This window comes from Phaethon lepturus, unplaced genomic scaffold (assembly GCF_000687285.1).
Source record: "Phaethon lepturus isolate BGI_N335 unplaced genomic scaffold, ASM68728v1 scaffold19374, whole genome shotgun sequence".
Classification (NCBI taxonomy): Eukaryota; Metazoa; Chordata; class Aves; order Phaethontiformes; family Phaethontidae; genus Phaethon; species Phaethon lepturus.
In genome coordinates this window covers 5,759-25,880 of record NW_010532832.1, presented here as the reverse complement: position 1 = coordinate 25,880, position 20,122 = coordinate 5,759, and the positions used below count along the sequence as shown (strand labels likewise).

General features: G+C 39.1%; 1 protein-coding gene across 1 annotated transcript; it reads right to left on the bottom strand.

Moving 5' to 3' along the window:
- Nucleotides 1-1,200: 1,200 nt before the first annotated feature.
- Nucleotides 1,201-19,567, bottom strand: LOC104615392 (epidermal growth factor-like protein 6; the record flags this gene model as incomplete). Its single annotated transcript, XM_010284993.1, has 7 exons — nt 1,201-1,349; nt 4,563-4,685; nt 6,435-6,569; nt 10,338-10,457; nt 14,240-14,359; nt 17,255-17,347; nt 19,455-19,567. Coding segments are annotated over 7 exons (853 nt in total), but the record flags the coding sequence as incomplete, so codon positions are not given.
- Between the last annotated feature and the right edge of the window lie 555 nt (nt 19,568-20,122).

The window sequence follows — 20,122 nt, the reverse complement described above, 5'->3', positions numbered from 1 at the left end:
ATATATATTATATATATAATATATATAAAAATATATATTATATTATATAGGTATACCTGTATTACCTATATAATAGTATGAAAAAGCAAGAGGTGGAAAAACAAAGGCAAATTGTGACTGAGGGTTAAAAGCAAATCTTTTCTGTCATCAGTTGCTGTGCAAGACTGTAAGACCGCAGAAATGGCTTGGTGTAGGGTGCCCAATGACCAAGCTGTGAAAGTTGAGTTGGAAAAAATAGAGAGCGAGCAGATGCCAACCCCCCATCTCTGTGCTGTATTATGTAAAGGGAAGTGCTCTGGGGATGATACAGGAGAAGATCAGACAGTGATCTGTTTTCCTCTTACATCGCCTGTGACTGCAGCCAGCGCTGGCTGGGGCTCTGAACCTAAGGGAGCTGCAACAGGAGACACCTTGCTCTGCACTCCTGCAGAGCATCACGTTGCTTCCACCTTCACACCTAGCAATATATTTTAAAACCTGGTGAGAGACAAGCCTAGGAGATTGGCTTTTAGAAAAGTCCTTTTGTAGCTCCCTTTGTAGCTTCCGTATATAAAAGTTGGAGAGGGAATGGGGGATACAAACAACCATTTACCATGTATAAGGGGAGTCTGTAGATGTGAGTAAATATTAGACTAGCAGGACACGGTTTCAGAAATCACTGTATAAATTCTCAACCTCTTCTAGATAGTCTTAAGAGAGTCTGAAAGCTTTCACAAAAAGGTTAAAACACATATTCTAGACTATTATTCTCTTTTACACACCATGGAATATCATCTAGCAATATGTATTTCTAGCCTGTTTCATTTCTAATATTCTTAGCATCTTATTTAGGGAAGGATGCTTTGAGAAATCAGGGCAAGTTCATCATGCTGGACTGTGCTTAATACATGGCTAAACCAGCCAGCAATGCTTCCAGTAGGAAATGTGGTATGACAAAAGCGTTAAGTGTTGTTCATTGAATGATGACAGCAGTATTTGGCTCTGTACTGAATTGAATTGTAAGAATCTCACCAGTGATACGACCAGAATTGCTTTCTAAGCTTTGAAATGTTATGATGTCAAATCCAACTTATCTTGGGACTGGCAAGTTAATAAGAAAATAAAATCATATATGGGTTTTAGGGGTTACCCTGTGAGCAAAAAAGGATCCTAAGTAATACAAAAGGCATAAAAGGAATTGTCATGACTCTTTATTGCCATTTAGATATCCAGCAAACCATAATGAAGAACAGTAGCGTCTGCCTCCAGCCAGGCAATAACAAGAGTGCCGTTGTTGAGCTCCTTAGAGTGACGCCTGAAGGTTGTAGGCTTTAAGTTAGTCCTGCTTTTTCCTGCTATTCTGTAGTTTCCTACCAAAAAAATGAATCAAAAATAGGTTCATTATTCCCCCAAGGAATCTTAATTGCTTATGGAACCTTGTGAGATCCTATTCTTCAATAATAGCTGGAATACACAGAGAAGCATGTGGTGAGGGAAATGTGGTTTTTCAGTGCACAATAGGAAATCAGGAAACACATGAACCTGAGAACAGCAAGAGATTGCAGCAAGATAGAGGCCAGATATGGAAATGGGTAGGACACTTTTAGGGAGCATTTGAAAGATAACACCTCTATGGATTCTCAAATGAAATGTATGCTAGAGACAGTTTGGAAACAGCCTCCAACGTTTCATGCATATAGGAGTGCTGAATGGCAAAAGGGTGTCTGAACAATCAGAAGTCATATCCATACAAGCAGTGCTGTCTGCAGTCTGATGTTTCAGCAGGTTTCTCCTAAGTTAGTATATTGACATACAAATTAAATGAAATAATTTCCCCCACCTTCTGTGCAAAGGTGAATTTTACATTACCTCACTTATTATGTTATTTGGTAGCATGAGGAGATGTAGGCACAGAGGTTTCATTATAAACAATGTGCTCAGTTACTCTCATTTCATACTCTGAACAGTAAGCTATATATTAAAATATTTATCATTTGTTGTAAAAAGCTAATACTGTTGCTGTGGCAGCCAGTTTGTTATATACTAGAGACAATTGCTATGAAGAATTTAAGGTTCCCTGTGAAAACGGGATTCCCACCCTCTGGGAATAATTATGTGGAGTACTGGGGACATATTTAAGAAGCCTTTTGTTTCACTGCAGCAAAACCCCAGGCCCATCTGTTGGGAGCTGGGATGGGCTGCAGGAGCTGCAGCCACTGCCACCAACAGAAATGTGAAGCCACAGCCTCCAAATTCCCAGGATGGTGTTCTCATCCTATTAAACCCAACAGGAAAACTTCCTTTGACTTCAGTAAAGCCAAAGGTTTTCCACAATTGCCATATGCCATGGAGAACACTTAGCATTTTAATGTAGGTTGGTACATCTATTTCCCTGATAGCAAAATCATGTCCTGCCCCCATCAGTTACACTGATCAGACCTTTTTGAAGATTGCAGTAAAAATCAACTATTGACACATTCAAGGTTAAAAGAACCTCCTCCTCTTCTCTTTAAGAAAAGGTGTACGTGTGGGAATTACCACCAGATAAACCAGTCTCTTTTTAGCACCACTGCTTTTCAGGTTTTTCCTACCACTGACTGTATTTTTGTCCCCTCTATTGCTGTATACATCTCTCTAGTTAGTCCCTTGTCTTTTGACCTTCTGCCTATGGTTCTGATTTCTCTCACTACTGCATGTTATTCCTCTATCCCCTCTTGCATTAAATCTCTTTTCCGTTTGGTGTCTTCTACTAAGTTTATGAATGCACAGCTTCTGCCTCTTCTAAACAACTAATGGACTTCAGTAATTGGAAATATGACATGAATAAGTATGCAGAGAGAGAATAAAAAATTTAATAGAAAAACCAGTGAGAAGATAGAAATCATCTATCTTCAACAGTGATTTTTTTACAGGGATAGACATTAAAAAATGCATCATAGCCTTTCCACAAGCTAAAATATTTCCTTTGTTCATATTTAAGCAAGCATTCCTGTTGAATTGTTTCTGCTTGAGGAAAGAATATTTTATACATAGACTTGGTCAAAAAGATATTTTCCTTTGAAATGTTCAGCTTCTCATTAAAAAAGAAAAAAACAAATCCCCCAAAACCCCAGCCTCTTTGGCTGAGGGTTTTGGTAACATTTCACCCGTGGCGCATTTTCTTTTAACAGAACCATATCAAGATGTGTCACGGCAGTTTACTTGGCTATTCAGCCAGGTCTCAAGCCCCATTGCATCCTGCTGTTGCAGTAAACTGCAGTGACATATCACAAGGGATGTGGTCTAGCAAGGAAACTGGCTCATAACATGCTTTTTTATTTTCCAAAATATAGTTTTATCTATACTAATGTATCGAGTTGCTTTGGCTTTGTGTTTAATGTATGTTAACATGCCCAGATTATACAGTTAGAGGTACTAACGATAATTTCAGATTATAAAAACAGTTGAAAACTATCCACTGGGTTTATCACTCACTCTACTGTTCACTGGAATATCCCATTTTTTAGACCAATTTTGAGCTTGAAAAGCTACATTTGTATAACTGGAAAAAAAAAAAGAAACATGTAAAGTTGTGTTTCAATGCGGCACCAAAGACATGACAATGCAGAAGAGACATTATAACAAAAACACCATACTTTGAATGAACACTAAATTCATAAAACTTTTAAGCCTGGAGGAGTGCAATATATATATTTTTATGAGTTCCAGCAGTATAGAGTAGGAGAAACAGTATATATGCACATACATATATATGCACAGACATGTCATATATATATACACACATACATATATATGTATACATATAGTTTTAGCATAGCACTGTCAAGTTCTTGATCTATAAAACAACCTGATTGAAATCAGATGTTTTGGGTTGATCCTGGCAGGGATCTTCATGATTTTTAGATCATTAAAACAGAGTATAAAAACATAAAACATTGTAAAAAAACTCATACCTGAGATCCAAAGGGTACAAATGGCTTTGGAGTTGGAACCATTAATTTCAATACAGGAATTAAATTAAAAGGTTCATTTTAAATATAAAGACAAGAGCAGCCTTTTGCTTCTTTCTTCCTGGAGAGTCATATCCAGTTAGAACCGGGCAATGATATCTTTACAGGAAGTCTTTAATATTCGATAAACAAAGGCAAAATTATAAGTGAAAACAGTTTAGTACATGGCTTCCCTCCATCCTCTCACTTTTTGCTAAGTTAGCTTGAATCTTTTCTGGAAGAGACCATGCAGCCCTCCAAGAGGCTAGCTGTGGGAGTTTGAGGAAAATACATAGTAGAATTTTTAAAGCTATTTTCTCTGTTTCTTCAGGCCAAATTCTCTTTTCTGTTCTACTTGCGATTCCTAGCAATACTATGAGACTTGAGGACTCATAGGCAAAACAAATTTGAGTTAATAATACTTGTATCAACTGTGCAATGACTCATACAATAAATATGTTATTTAATGGAGAGGTTTGCCTTGGTTTGTACTGCAGCAGAGTTCAGCACGGTCTTTCCCAGAAAACACCTTATAACCATCAATTATTGGAGAAAACCAATATAGCACTATTCCTGCCATCCAGTGGTACTCACCAGCGCAATCAAATCCGTTTCCTCGGTAGCCGTGTTTACATTTGCATTTGAAGGAGCCTTCGGTGTCGAGGCACTCTGCATGGAGGTTACACCTGTGTGTATTTGTCACACATTCATTTACATCTAGTGAAAGATATAAATGCTTTAGTGAAAACTGTGTTGAAACCCAAGCTTCATGACAGTCTGTATGTGCTGGCCATCTGTTTCCAGGTATTGCAATCACTAGTGTTAGACCAAGATGGTCCAGAGACCATTGGAGGCAGAATAATTCGTGCTAATGTCAGCTCCTAGCTGACAGCTACTAGCATATGGATCCATGGAAAATGTAGAACATCCCAGTGAAGACAAAGTGAACATGGTGGTTTTCTGACTGAGAACAGGATTGAAACTATAGGTTTGAACGTTAATGAACATGCTGTTCTATTAACAAAAAGCAAAAGGCACCAAGAGAACGTGTGACAGAAATGAAAAAACAATTCGCCACACCTTTCTCATTCTTTCATACACTCTAGAAGAAATGCAATGGAAAGTAACCCTGAGCATGCCAAGATGTTGAGATCTTCTATCTACCTCTAACACTCTAACATACATATAATGCTGTACAACAAAGGTATAATCAGGGAAAATTCAGTGGAAAATACTACGTTCAACTGACAGCAAAACATACAAGCATCAAGAGTAACTGGTTTTGTTCTCTTTTTCCCTGATTTTGCTACATCACAAAGCTGTTTCTGATTTCTCCCACACGAGGGAGCCAAGTTGTACACATTTTTGCACCACTTGCACTTTATCCAGATGCTTCATTTTTAGCAGCTGACAGGTCCTCTCATAATGTAAGTCAGCAAGGAGAGAAGAAGCAGGAAGACTGACTCAAAAGTATGGTATGTCTGAGAGTGAGATTCAGGTTTGCAGATAAAATCCTGACTACTGAGACCTCTCCAGTTTTTCACCCCTGCATACATACTGTATGAAAAAGTAAGTATGTTTTACACTTTAAGACTTTCAGTGTTTGCATACAACAGGAAATGCAAACTTGAGTTTCCAAAACCTGCCTTATGATCTCCCTCCCACCCCTAATTCCTAATACCAAGCAAATATAAAAAAAACCCAGGAATTCTCTTTTGTATGTACTTCTTGTAGTAGTTCCAACCCTTCCAGGCCCTTATGTAGTCAGCTGCTTGAACAATACTGCTGCAGTGCCTGCTGCAGTAGCTTATACTTTGTTGTTCTTCCACCATTCAGCTAATGGACTGAAACAGGAGGAAAGGTGTTTTAACATTTGTTTTAACAGTTGGGCATGTCAAGATAACATTTTGCGTGTACTTATTTTTGTTTGGGAAAAACTTAGGCATGCAAGAGAGACCTGAAAAGTAATTGAAACCTACTATTTTCATACTTCTTTTTGGTGTAAGTTCTGTACATCCAAACAACTGTTTTTACAGTCATGAATGCACTTTATTTACATTCCTCATTAACGACACAAAAAAAAAGGAAAAAAAGATTGTGGGACTGCTTGTTCACCACAGGTTGAAAGCTAAGAGGACAAAAAATGGCTCTTTAACTAAACCTGTACCAGAAGTAGCACTTCTTTGTAGTCAACTCTTGTTAATGTACTGCAAGCCCTGGCACATCTTCACTTGGTACAATAAGGCAATTTATTTTGCAAGTGCCAGTGATTAGGTTTTTCATAAGGCCACAGAGAAAACCCAGAGAAAAGTTCAAAGTGTCTCCAAGAATATTCTTCGTGACATCTTTTATCCATTTCTGAGGCAGTATCCCCAGACAAGGCCAACATGCTTCAGGCAATGATGGGAACGACACACAGTGTGGGAATGAAAAAGAATGAAGGAAAATTAATGGGCTAGATCTTACCTACACAGTCGTAACGGCCGCTGACATATTTCAGTTCATAACCAAGCTGGCACTTGCAGTAGTAGCTTCCAAATGTGTTGACACATCTACGGTTGTAAGAGCAGACAGCTTTGCCAGTGGAGCATTCATCAATGTCTAGAGCAGGAGAAGGATTGCTGGTCAGATCCATGAGAAAGTAAACCAGGAAAGCAAGAACTAGTTGGGATTTGCACAGGAATGTTTTAGTCCTGGCTATCACAAGTTGTTTAATAGAAAAGTCCTATAATTTCACACTTGGGGGTGGCTTTTGCATGCGGTAATATAAATGAACCAGCAAAACGTGAACAAAGTTTAAGGAAGATTTTGAGATCTGGCATGGTAAAAGAAAGGGTAACTGGCAGTGCGGAGGATCCTCACTGGGAACAATGATTTGCCCTCAGGTCATGGAGCAGAGTCAGAAGGAACTCCACAAATTCCTTTATTTCCCTGAGAAAGGAAATGTCAGAGAATCGTTTAAGAGAAAGCCCCATAAAGAGGAAACTGAGAGCAACAGCAGCGCTTTCTACTGAACGTCTGCACCCCACCTTGCTGGGCTATGTCAAGACATAGTGTGGAAAGAGTTTCCAGACTGCGAGTGGTCTGCCAAGCAAGGCAGATGACAGGGACAAATGTTTTGGAGAAAGAAGGAGGAAGCTTGGTATGGGAAGAGCCTAAGAACATTATTCAACAACCATTGTAATTAAGTGTTACTAATTTGATTTGTTTTGTTGTAACGTCAAATTTAAAATAGTGCCGATTATGATATTTGGCATTTTTCCTTCCCTATCACATTATAATACATAGCAGTGACTTTGCACGTAATTCATTGTGCCACACTGCTGCCCTTTACAGGTTAGAATTGCTGTGAAGTGCTGCTGGACACCAAATTCATCTTTTTATCATTTCTACAACGCTTTTACAGTGCTTAGGTGATCAAAAGAAAGTGCACAACAACAGAAGAATATCTAAACAAACCTGTAGTCAAAAATCCCTCTTTCTGCCCACGCTACACATTTCTGATGATGGTCTCACTTCCCTAGCCTCCAGGGCGTTCTCAGACCTTCCCAGGTTCTCAGTTCCTGCTGCCTCTGCCAGGACCATGGTCTGTCACAAGCTAAAGGACAAGCCTGCTGCACTCAATCCTAGTGAGAAGTTTACGTCTGCAATGAACACTTAAGACTCACCGTACTCCTGAAAACAACAGGTTTAGGTTTAATTAAATTTTTTTATATATAATGGTTATATTTTCTTTCACTTATGCACATGTAGAAGAGGAAAAGTAAAAAGCATTAGTGTGCTGTTCTGCTCTGCAGGTTCAGGAATAATGCAGCTGCTTAAGAGGATTAAGCTAAGACTAATAGCCAGGGATCTTCAAACATTTATTTTTTCATAGTGTTTCTGTGACTAATTCCAGAGTATTAGAGTATCTTATAATCTATTAAGTATTATGCTATACAGCAGGATATTACTATCTCTCTCATTTTATAGACGGAGAACTGGTGACAGAAAAACAGGGACATACTACAAGTCATGCAGAAAAAAAGGGTCTGATATTTCCAACCACCGGACATATATACCCTTTTTGTTTATTTTACCTTCTATCATATGTATCAGCATTCATCCAAATCCATTTGAGTAGGCAAGGTAAATACAAATGAACTCAATACGAAAGAATAAAATGAGTTGCCTGAATAATTCAATAACAGATTTAAGAGAACCACTCGTCTATTGTATTTAAGTACATATGTCTACAATGTTCACCTTCAAATAGCTCTTAAATAATTCAAGCACGTTAACTGTGACTGGTAGTAGTCTGAAAGCCTTGCTGATTACTCAAAGCAGGTCATTTCCAATTAGAAACTCATTTCATTTGAAGGAAAGAAATAGCGTTCTCATGTTGGAATGTTTATAGTTGGGAAGTTGAGCCAAGTATCCCTATGAGTTTACCTGATAGCTCCTAAAAGTGGTAATGTAGTCCAAGGCCACACAGCTTTCATATGTGACTTGATATTACATCTGTGTGTTAAGGAGAACAATTCATACAGTAACTGTCCTTCTATACAGCAGTGTCTTTTGGTCGATGCATTTATTTAACCTTTTGTTTGAAATGTTAAGCATAATATTGTTTTGGCCATTGCAGCTAAAATTCATTATTTATGTTTGAATGTTAAACCTCTCAACATCTAAAATATTCTTTAAGCTGTAGAAATTATTCAACCAGTATGTACTGGTAAGAAGCATCTGAAATAGATTAGCTACTGTTATTCTTCTTTGCCTGTAAGGTATCATGTCCAAGCTGCCCTTTATGATCTGGCGGATTTGCACTATTGTGACAGAAAGAATGTAAAAATAAGTGAAATCATCAATGTCATTAGGTATGTTGCTAACGGCATTTTAGTAAATAGCACTTGTTGCAAAAAGTTTTTTCACAGATTCACAGAATGGTTGAGGTTGGAAGGGACCTCTGGAGGTCAGCTGGTCCAACACCCTGCTCAAGCAGGACACCTAGAGACGGTTGCCCAGAATCATGTCAAAATGGCTTTTGAATATCTTCAAGGAGGTATCTCCATTCTATTTTCCATTCTATTTTGGGCAGCTCTGGGAAATAAAATACTTCCCAGCTATTTTCAATCTTCTATGCTTGCCTGAATGGAATAAAGATTAAAAAACCACAAAATACCATTCTCAGTGATTGACTAGGGGTGTTACCCATTTAGAGGCATGTGAGACTAGGAAGTAAAGGCTAGATTGGGAAAGAGGGGAAAATAGGAAAGAAGGAAACAAAAACCATTTCCTGGGTGTTTTTTTTTTAAATTGATATTGTTCAAATGCTACAAGTTAGCGTTTTACAGGAAAATGTACTTATTGATTCAAAAGGACAACTTGCATTTCAAGAATTAGCTAAAGGTATTATAAAGAAGAAATCGAACGGAAAATTCTTTTGGGTTTTTTTCACATATGAAGCTCTGCTATGGGTCCTATTTTAAAATGAAATGGCATAAAGTACATACAAAGCAGTATTTCTCTTAAATTTAAAACAAAGAGCATCTGGGCTGAAAAAGGAACACTTTCAGACCCTTTTGGGTTGTTCTGTGATGAACAGCATTCCAGCTTTTGGAAAGATGCCCAGGCAGACCCTGGACCTGATTTACCAGGGCACAGCCCTGCAGACACTGAGGTCAGATGCAGCTCCCAGCCCTGCTCCTGCTGCTCTGACACGCGCTTCACTGCCTCTTCTTCTGTAGTTGTAGCAGTGGTCCCTGCTTTGGAGGGTTTGTTTCACATCTACTGGGTTTTCAAAGGGGCTCATTTAGCTGCAGTATTGAAATGGGTACCATTGCAGCATTGGATTGCAATGCTGCAGCACTGCTTTGTCAGATGACAATATAAAATGGTATCACAGAACAGTACCAAGTGTTGTAAGTAATGCTTTCTTCATCACACAGTAAACCCCCAGGTAAAGCGATGTTGAGGCTTCTGGAGAAAAATCTGGAAGCTTGTATTGTGGGTTATCACAATAAAAGAAAAACCCATCCAAGCACAACCTTCAACTCCTATAATACATTATGTTAGCAGAACAGCTTCCTGCAGGCAAAACACTGTAGACCTCAGAACAATAGGGAGAAACTAAATCTGTTGATGACTCCAAATTATGTCAAAACATTTAATGAGTTATTTGGGATAGGACTCACCCAAAGAATTACACGGCCAATATTACGAGAACAGTTTTTAAAAAAAGCGTGCAAGCTTTACATCACACTGCGAGTAACAAGAAGCATTATTCAAGCCAGCAAGGAGAGCTAACTACTTATTAACCTTTCCCCGACTCTTCAATTTTTCAGGATCCTATAGAAAAGAAGCTGAGAGTGAGTTATCTAACCATACCAATGCACGTCCTTCCATTCGGTCCTAACTGAAGGCCACCTGATGGACAAAGACACTGTACCTCCCCTTTGACTTCTTCACATCCGTATTGGCAATTCACCATGGCACACGTCCTAGAACCTGAAAACAGTATTTAAAACAACAAAAACAGCAAAAATCCAGACTGGGATCACACACTTAAACTTAAGTTAGATCTGGAGGAATGCAAAAATAAATCAGAACAACAAAATTCCATTCATCATTATTCAAGCTGTTTATACATTAACACATTAGTAATAAAATTCAGGAGTCCAAGAGATAGATCTTAAATTCCCCCTCCCCTTCGCTTTGTTCTTTCCTTATTGGCCCTTATTTTCCTTTTTTCTCTACTCCCATTTCTGTGACTTCTTACTACTACCTTTTAGATTCAGAGACAGAATTGCTCAAAGTAGAACGTTTTTTATATTTTCCATTGTGATAGTTTTACTATACATAAAACTGTTATTTGGTAGTGAATTGTACTTATTACTTAACCATTAAACATGGTTCTAGTATACAATTTGATTTAAAAAACTATTTAGCATGATGGACTTAAGAACTGCCCTTTAGTTTGACCCTTTATAGAACAGATACCTCAATCTAATGAGGCACTAGCCAGAACACAAGTGTTAGCTGCCATAGGTTAGTTAGGAGTGTGAAATATTGGAGATGACTTTGATTAGCCTCTAGAGAGATATGCAGGGGTCTAGATCTTGCCTGAGAAACCTATGAGAGGCTAAAATGTAGGAGAAATGTATTAAATATGTAAGGAGATATTTCTAAAATCCTGAAGATATCCAGGAAGCATTAGTGTTATGACGCCAAGGAAAGAAGTAGTATTTGGAAGTGTTTACTGGAAGAAATGGAGGTGTGTGCAAAGAAAGTATTTCTGGCTACTTCACTCTCGTTGTGTTCCGAGAAGCAGAACTGTATATAGGTTGTTTGCAACTGGAAAGCCTGGAACAGCTGTCAATTTATTTGAGACAGAAACCAACTGCAAGAACTTGAAACTAGCTCATCACTTAGGTAGAAAATTACATGAATTTTATTTTAAAATGCAACATGTTTACTGTCAGAGGTACTAGCACGTTCAGAACAGTGTACAGTAACAGTGTATAGAAAAGACAATGATGTATGCAGGTCTATATACATCTACAGCCATATTATTTGATTTGAATATAAAATATAAAACATATTACTTCTGTGTGCTATTAAAATTAATCTGTTTAATCTGTGATAAAGTTATTTTTCTTAGACTGGTTTGTTTAGACTTTGTGGCTAAGTGATAAATATTCAAGGCCAAGAATTCACTGTATTTGCAAATGTATTTTACTTGTGTATTAATGAGAACATACAGGAGGTAAGAGTTAGAAAAAGATGGATGGTAAATTATAATACTTTGTCACATCATCTACTTCCTAACTGGTAATGAAGAAACTTACTAAACATTATTCTACTATAATTCATAATTCTCCATTTTCTCTTTTGTTTGAAGCTCCTATTCCTGGCTTTGGTTAGACATAATACTGGCTTAGATGAACTGTTAATCAGATCTAGTATAGTAATTCTGTCAGAGTTTAAGTGATTTTGTGTTATGTACTAAACTACTACTTATTTTAAGCAATGTACCTCTGTGGCCCAAAGCCACATTTTTCTGATACCATTCTTCCAGCTCCACAGTCCCTTGGCATGGTTGCAGATAAGCCTGACTGCTCACAGTCGGCTCCTTCATCTTGCTAAGGAGACTTACAGCATGGAGAATTTGATTCAAAAGGAGCAACATTATGCTCAAAATGTTTGTCTGAATAAAATGATGAGAATTCTAGAACTGGTTACATAACCTAGCATTTCATCTGAGCACAAGCTTAAGTTAGCATCAGAGGAAATGGGACGCTAGTAGACTTAGCCAAGAATAATGTCTACTTGAGTAAATAATTTACTACTTCATTTCATAATCATAGTTTCTGCTTAAGAAAAATAAAGGCTATTCAGAACTCGAAGGTGGCAGATGGGTTGGGCTAATGAAGCACAAGCTGGATTAACATTTTTTGCTGGCTTCACTAGAGCTGTGAAGAATGAAGACTTCCCTTCTACTGGAATCCTCATCTTTCCCCTGAAATTTGGTTTCATTCTGTCAGTATTTGTCGGGGTTCCACTGAGAAATAATGTTTCTCTGTGACAAAGCAAGCTCCGGGGATCACAGCTCTTCAGGCAATTTTTTCATATATACACAACAGTGGCTGCTACTGCCACTAAGAAATTCAGTGTTTTGTGCTGGCTTAAGCAAGAGATGGTGCAACTGCACATTTGGTACAAATTTGGTACAAATGCAGAATTTCTTAAATCAGGAAACCAGTCCTGAACTAAAACTGTCTTAAATCTAATCCAGCGGAAATGGTTAGTAACAACCTGGATCTAGTTTTCTGACTTGGTTCAGAAGCGTGGCTGCAGCAATTGTTTGTGCTCAGAGGCACAGGAGTGAGGGATGGATGGTACAAAACTGCCACTGGGATCAAAAGATAGTTTCTTCTAACTGTAATTTTGGCTTCTGCCAACTTCAGCTGTCCATAAGACAGCGGCCTTACTGAAAACTGCTTGGTATGTGATGTCAGCAGATACACAAATTATCTTGGAAGAAATGGACGGAATTCATATCCATTTCTCGGGGATCTCGGGGCCCTGCAGCTGTTGTCTGCTGGTGATACCCACCACGGTTAGTAACGCAGAGGCGCAATCCTGAGCCGCGCTGCAGGAAACCCTCCAAAAGCTCTGGCTCCAGGCACTTTTTGCAGCAATCTCAGTCTCCCGGCTATGAGAGAGAGAGTAGGAGCTCTGGCTTTTCTGCCTGCCCCAGAGCTCCAGACCCTGCACTCCTGCAAGTGTTTGCTAAGGCTGGGTATTTTTCCAGTTATCCCCAACCTGACAGCCAACTCGTCAGATGGACATCCTGCCTAGTGAATGGTTGTCTCCAAGGTCTGGAGATGAAAGCCTTTCAGAGTTTATGGTTCTCTGTCCTACCGATGGGAAAGGTTGTGCTGCATACAGCTAGGTCCATTGCTTAGGACAGACCTCTCAAGCAGATTGTTCCACTGCTGAGAGCAGTTAGCTTCCTTGTCCAACTGATGCATCTGCTTCAGTCTCGTGGACTCCAGAAAGGATTGTCACCATGTTACCTAAGGTTTTGTGAAATTCAAAGACAAAATTTCTGTATGGAAAAGCTCAGGTGAAGAAAAAAAAGTATTTTCTACAAACAAAACAGTGTCATCGAAAAATAAGAAGCTTCCTTAGGTCATAAAAATCAGGTTGACTATGAAAGCAGAATACTTTCTATTACATTTCTGGCTTAAAGACAAAGAAAATAGGTAGAAATACAGTTTAGATGAGCCTTAGCTCAGTGAACAAATGTTTGCAAGAAGCTGCCAGCAAGTGTAGGAAGCATATCAACACTCAGAGAAAATGAATGAGTCAGGGAACACACAAAGGTAAAGCAAGGAGTAATGGCATAAAATTCAGCAGAGTAAAAAGCAGTCTACAGTGGTGCTCTGCTTGGATAGATTCATTCATCCTTATTCAACAGGTGAACCGGCAGGACTATATACCAAGGCTATACTAGCTGTCCTTCATCTGAAGTAATGCTATCAAAGATTTTTACTTCTGTCGGGACAAAAATTCCTCTGAACACCAAAATACAAGTATGACCTAGTTTACTTTATCCAGATACTGCCAAATAGAAAGTCTCTTTCAGCTGCTGACAGTACCAGAGAGCTAAGGCAATGACCCTATCCTGAATGAGCTAAATCCACTCATCACAAGGAGAAAATCTGCTGGGATCAAGTGTGATTAGATGATTTGGGTGTGCCTGTCCTATCAGCTCTATTACTTACTTGCACATGTGCCATCTGGCATAAGCATGTACCCGTTGAGACAATAGCACTTGTAGCTGCCATGTGTATTCATACATCTGTGTTCACAGGGACGTGGTTTCACTCCACATTCATTCAGATCTGCAGAAGTCATTGGAATGAAGTGAGTGCTGGGTTTATATACATATATTCATACATATAGGTGGATAATATTGCCTAGTGTCTTGAATTCCCCACAGTAAAATTGCCTGGACTGAAAATGAGCCAGCCCCTTGCAAGATGAGAGCTTAGCAGACCATCTGGCTGAAAGGCTGCTAGCAACACTAACATACACAGACCTCTAAACCTGAAAAACTAATGCAAACTCTGGCCACATCTGGCAGCTTGTTAGGAAGAGATGGAAGGGTGGGGAGACAATTGGAGTTAGTCTCTTTTCTCGGAGTTATTCTTCTGTATTTCTCTGATTCTAACTGGAGATTTTAGGCCTCCAGTTGACCTCTGTACTAGAAAGGCAAAAACATGAGACTAAGAACAGCAAATCAGCTTGAGCTAAAGTGAAACAAAGATTTTTATTTTTTTTTTCTGAGCTACACATTGGCACCAAGGTTGTCAGTAGCAGAAATGAAATACAATATATGGCAAGAATTATGTGACTTTAAGAATCAAAGAACAAATCTCAAAACTCTCAAAATCCTGAGAATAAAAGCATCCTAAATCCTTCTCAAAATCCACGATTTAAAAGGCTTTGCAGAAACTAAATTAATTTCAAATTCCCAATAGCTATCTTTCACAGGGAGAAAACTAGAATCCTAAAAAGTTTAATTTGAGTGGTACAGGCAGAGCAGTGCTGTCAATAGTATTGGCCCTATGACAGGGGGACAACAGCTGTGCTTGTGACTTCTGTGAACTGACACCTCTCCTGCTTGTATTTTAAACCCTCAGTAGCAAACAGACAGAACTCATTGACAGAACGCACCAGCATACGCAGCCCATTCAACATATGTTTAATGGCACATATTACCAACAACACAACTTCAATAAAGATGCAACTGTCCAAGCACTGAGCCTGTGCAGCTCACTTCCAATGGGAGAAGCATCTGTTCGCACGTCTATGCGCCCTGCAGACCACAGAAAAATCTCCAGACCATTCAAAGCATAAACTTAGTGGTGGTTATATATGTGCAGAAGAGTTTGTTACAGCTCAGCCCAGGGAAGAAAAAAAGAGGGTTGCATTCTGTTATTTAAACAAAGGGTCTGTTTAAAAAAGCACAACTTATCAGCTTGCAAATGACATTGGATTTTCGTTCTACTGTGGCTCCACTAAATAACCAAGACTCTCACAACAAAGAAACTAGAAGGGAACAAAAGTTATTCCACTTAGACTATAAATTTTCAAAAGTGCTTAGCTGCACCTATCTTGCACAATGCACAGTAATGCATAGAGAGTATATACAGCTCTAAAAAAGAACCTATGGAGATAAAGCTGATTTAGCTCAGACTCGGTGGCAGACTAATATGGTCCCCTTATCTCTGTTATTTTAGTTAGCTCATGTTGAGCTTGCTCAGCAGGGTATTCTTCTGTAAGGACAGACCAGGGCTGTATCTGCCAGTAAATTAAAAGTGGCTCTGAGCATTCCTGGCTGCTGGAACCTGACCACCTATAAGGCTATACTATCGAAATAGCTCGGGACTTTTCTGGCCTCTGCCAGCCACCCCTTTACTAAAAAATTCCTGGCCATGCTTCAGAAGATAGAACAGCCCAGGGAGCTAACAGGCAATTTGCACATGTAGGTCTGTGCGGTGCTTCCACCGAGTCTCAGACTCTGAATCTACTGCAAGGACAGGAACTAGTCTACTTGTGTGTGGAAGGCACATCAAATCTAGCTGGTTACTCTGCAGAAAATACCTTAAAACTGGGGCTTCTCTGTTGCCTTTTGGTAACATTTAAACTGCTAAATAATTTTTGAGGTCAAATTTGTGTCTTTAGAGGACGAAGTTGTAAGTGGTACCAACATATCTATTATATACAGCCACAGCAGCTGTTTCATTTTCTTCTCTAGTGGTACTGAGGAATTGACTCATTTCCCTCCAAGCAACATCAAAAGTGCAGAAGATGGTGTTTTCTAAAATACTTAACAGTATAGTTTTATAGCATGTTGTTTGAAAGATACTGTGTAATAAATGGGTTGTTTTGACTCTGAAAAATGTGTGTTTAGTATCTCAATGCAACATCTTCAAGCAAAAACTGAAGGTGCTTAGGAAAGTAGCAAGGACAGACCCATCCATTCATGTGGCCTTTATGTCATGCTTCCCTCACAGCAGTTGCAGTTTGCTCATCGGCAGTGCTGTAGGAAGGCCTCTCTCCATGCACAGTGCTCCTTTCATCTGATCCAACACAGGGGTCTCATATATTGGAACAGGAAAAAAAGCTGAATTCTCACCAATGTGTTAGCTGAAATATTTCCATGTCTAATTTCAAGTTTATGGAGGGAAAGTGGTGCATTCAAACTTTCTGAATATGCAATTCTAAAGATTCCCAATTCTGTGTTCTCAAAAATAAAAAAAAATCAGAATATGCAAACAGATGGCATTGACCCAGGCAGCCTGAGAAATTACATGTCTAGCAATAATTGCATGTCTTTCTGATGAGAAGGTTAATTAAGAAAGTAACTAACCTTCTAGTTAGTTTGCTAGTTTAGAAAATAACATGTGTTTTGGATTTGACTTCCATCTCTTCCAATAATTTCCTATATAATTTCTCCATGTATTAATCCTCTGACTATAAATATGACAGTTTGCCCTTGTCATCAGCCCATGGGAGATATATGATATAGGTTCAAACTTCTGTGTGCTGAGGAGGCTTAGAGCTTGCCTGGGATGTTGGAGGTGCAAGAGCCTTAAACCCTAAGCTCTTTTATGTAAACAAGAAAATATCTTGTTTTATTATTTTGGAAGATGACACAACCCATAGTACAAGATAAGGAGTCAGAACATCAACAGCCTGATTTCTGGAGTAATATCCCCATGTGCACAAACCTTGATTACAGGTTTTCCCAGTAAATCCAGGGAAACATTTGCATTTGTTTGGTCCCAGGCACTCGCCGTACTTGCAGCCATGTCCACAGATAGCTGGAGGAGTCAGGAAGAGAAAGGAGAAAAAAGAGAAAAAGTTAGAAATATTCTGTCTGAGAACTTTTGCCCTGTTTTGTTGCCTAAAAACTTGTTGTACAAGTTCAACATCCTCCATGTCTCTCCCTCTAGTTTGGGCACAGGAGCTATTGATCAGTACTTTATTTCTGCTGGAGAAAAGTGACACTAGCACGGATTAAAAAAGTGTGTGCTCTTCCAGGTTTGTAAAGACCTGGAAAAGAAGGGGGTCCTTTTAGCTATTTCCCTCATGCTTTTTCTGCCATGCTTATGATTCACATTTAGTTTTGTACTCTTGCCTTTTCCCTATTTTTGAGAAGGCTGGGTGAGAAGCACCTAGCCAGCACCTTGACTTGCTATGCTTGGCATCTGGAGTAGGAAAGAGGCAACAGCACTCCTGCAGCCACAGGAGACATATTACCTTACAGCACTTTTCCACTCTTGGACCTCCTCATTTACAGCTGAGGAACACGTCCATCCCATGGTGGAACATCCAGAGCACATCCGTCAAACGGTCAGGCAACTATCCTTACCACACATCCCAATATGTATAATTGCACTAGGTTTAGAATTACTTGAGAGGGCTGTGCTTAGCCTGGATGCATTAAAAAATAAAGATTTTCTCTCAGCCCTCTGGATCATTAGTCAGAAATGAAAAGTTGGCTTTTATAAAGCTTAAGGCTCCTACAGTCAATGTGATGGTCAACATGAGGGTTATTCAGGAAAAGCAAACCAAACACGCATTTAAATCAGGACTAGGTCTGGAAAAGCAGCAGAAGAGTATGCACCAGGATGCACATCTCACTACCTTGTGTAATTAAGCTGCTATCCAAACAATAGGGAATAGGAAAGTCACAGTCTTAGTTATTATATAATAAAACCCTTAATTCAAATTCATACCGCTGAATTCAACTATCTTCCCTCCATTTAAAGATTCATGCAGATTTACTAGCTCTGCAGATTAAGGCATATTTCAGCACTACCCATATTCCTGAACGCAATGTGGTGTAGTGGGAGACCAGCTGAGTACTAACACTGAAGCAGAGAACACCACTGCCTCTGGATTTATAATGCAGAATTACATTATAGTTGGCTTAAAGAAATCTTCCAAAGAAGAATCTTAGAAATCTATGAAAACTTAATTTTACTAATAAAACACCCTATTGCTTTACAACAAGATAACTTACTTCACTGACTGATCGAAGCTACATTTGCCAGTTGTCCCTCAAGGTATTAATCTGCATCAAAACTAAGGTGCTCTTAAGCAATGCATAAATATTAATAAAGGTATTCACCAGTTTTTCCTTTTTTAAACTGTCATGCTAAATATACAGGGCAGAGGCTTTTTTCATCTTTCCCTTTTAGACATCAGTCTGTTGATTTTCATCAATGAATAATCCTAAGCCTCTATTCAAACTCACCAGATATACAATGCCAAATTCTCTGGAACAACAGGTACAACATCTGAAAAAGATTCCTAAAACATTTATTTTATGACTTTATTGTGTTTTGCCCAAGCACAGCTAGAGAGAGATTCCACATCACCTTCTCCTTGGGATCTGTAGACCTTTTACAAATTAGAAATGTCTTAAGAGTCATCAACTCTTCATTAAGCCAACAATCCACAGACCAGAACACTGGCTGGCTACCCAAGCTCAAGTCAGGCACTCTTATTGCTTGGGTTTTATTTATATTTTCAGAAAGTTAAAACCTCCTGGTTCTCAGAGGCTGTGTACTCTGAAGATAAAGGATACCAATTCATAGAAAACCATTTTAGGGGCCCATATGGAGCATTAGAAAACACTGCATTTTTGGCACTTACTCAAAAGTATAGGCACTGACCAGGGCTGTACAGGGGGTTAGAACAGATGATCCCTTCTGCATCTAAGAATTTTTGAATATGTATTTTATTGTTTGGTGTTATTTACTCAAAGCTCTGCTTTTTTGAGGAGATGGTCTCTCAAACATGTTTCATTCATTGTCTCACAGAGTTAAGAGATTTCACTCCTCAGAGGGTTTCCTTCTGTAACTTTGGGAGACATATATGAAATCCCTTTATTAGTACCAAAGCATAAAGTATTAATGTTACCTTCGCAGTGGCCCTTGTTGTTCTTTTTCCAGCCATAACAGCAATCCAACCTAGAGCCATAGCGACACACCCCAGGTTGGCTCACAGCCACCAGCTGCCCAGGAGCTCTCGAGCTGCGTAAGGAAGGATAAAACACTAGCTCCAGCAGGCACACACACTTTAATCCATCGCTCCCTATACTCCTTTGTACATTCCCCTTACGTTCTATCCACCATCAGGCATTTTCATTTCACCGAACCTAGGGCAGTGTTCCTAGATGGGAATGCAAAGTTGCATTTGGTTGGAGAAACAGGGGAAATGGGAACGTTTCACCTGCAATAAATTAACTGTGAAACAAATCCTTTCTCACTAAAAACATGGCAAAGGCAAAAAATACAGCCAGGTCCCCTGCTAGAATGAGTCATTTTTAATATCAGTGAGGCCAATGGGGCTACTCCAGCTTGCGTCACATGAAGACTCTGGATTGGATATACGATGACGTACCTGACAGCGCTATTGCTTTGGGTGATGAAATACTGATTCTACAGAAAAGCAGCTTTCTGAACATCAGTCAGCCCCATAAAAGCTAGTGACTTGCAGGCTCATAGCCACTGCATACGTGCAGGTTGATTGCGTAAGTGCAGACAGTCCCATGCATTCTGTTTGCATGGGACTCCCTGATCATTCAA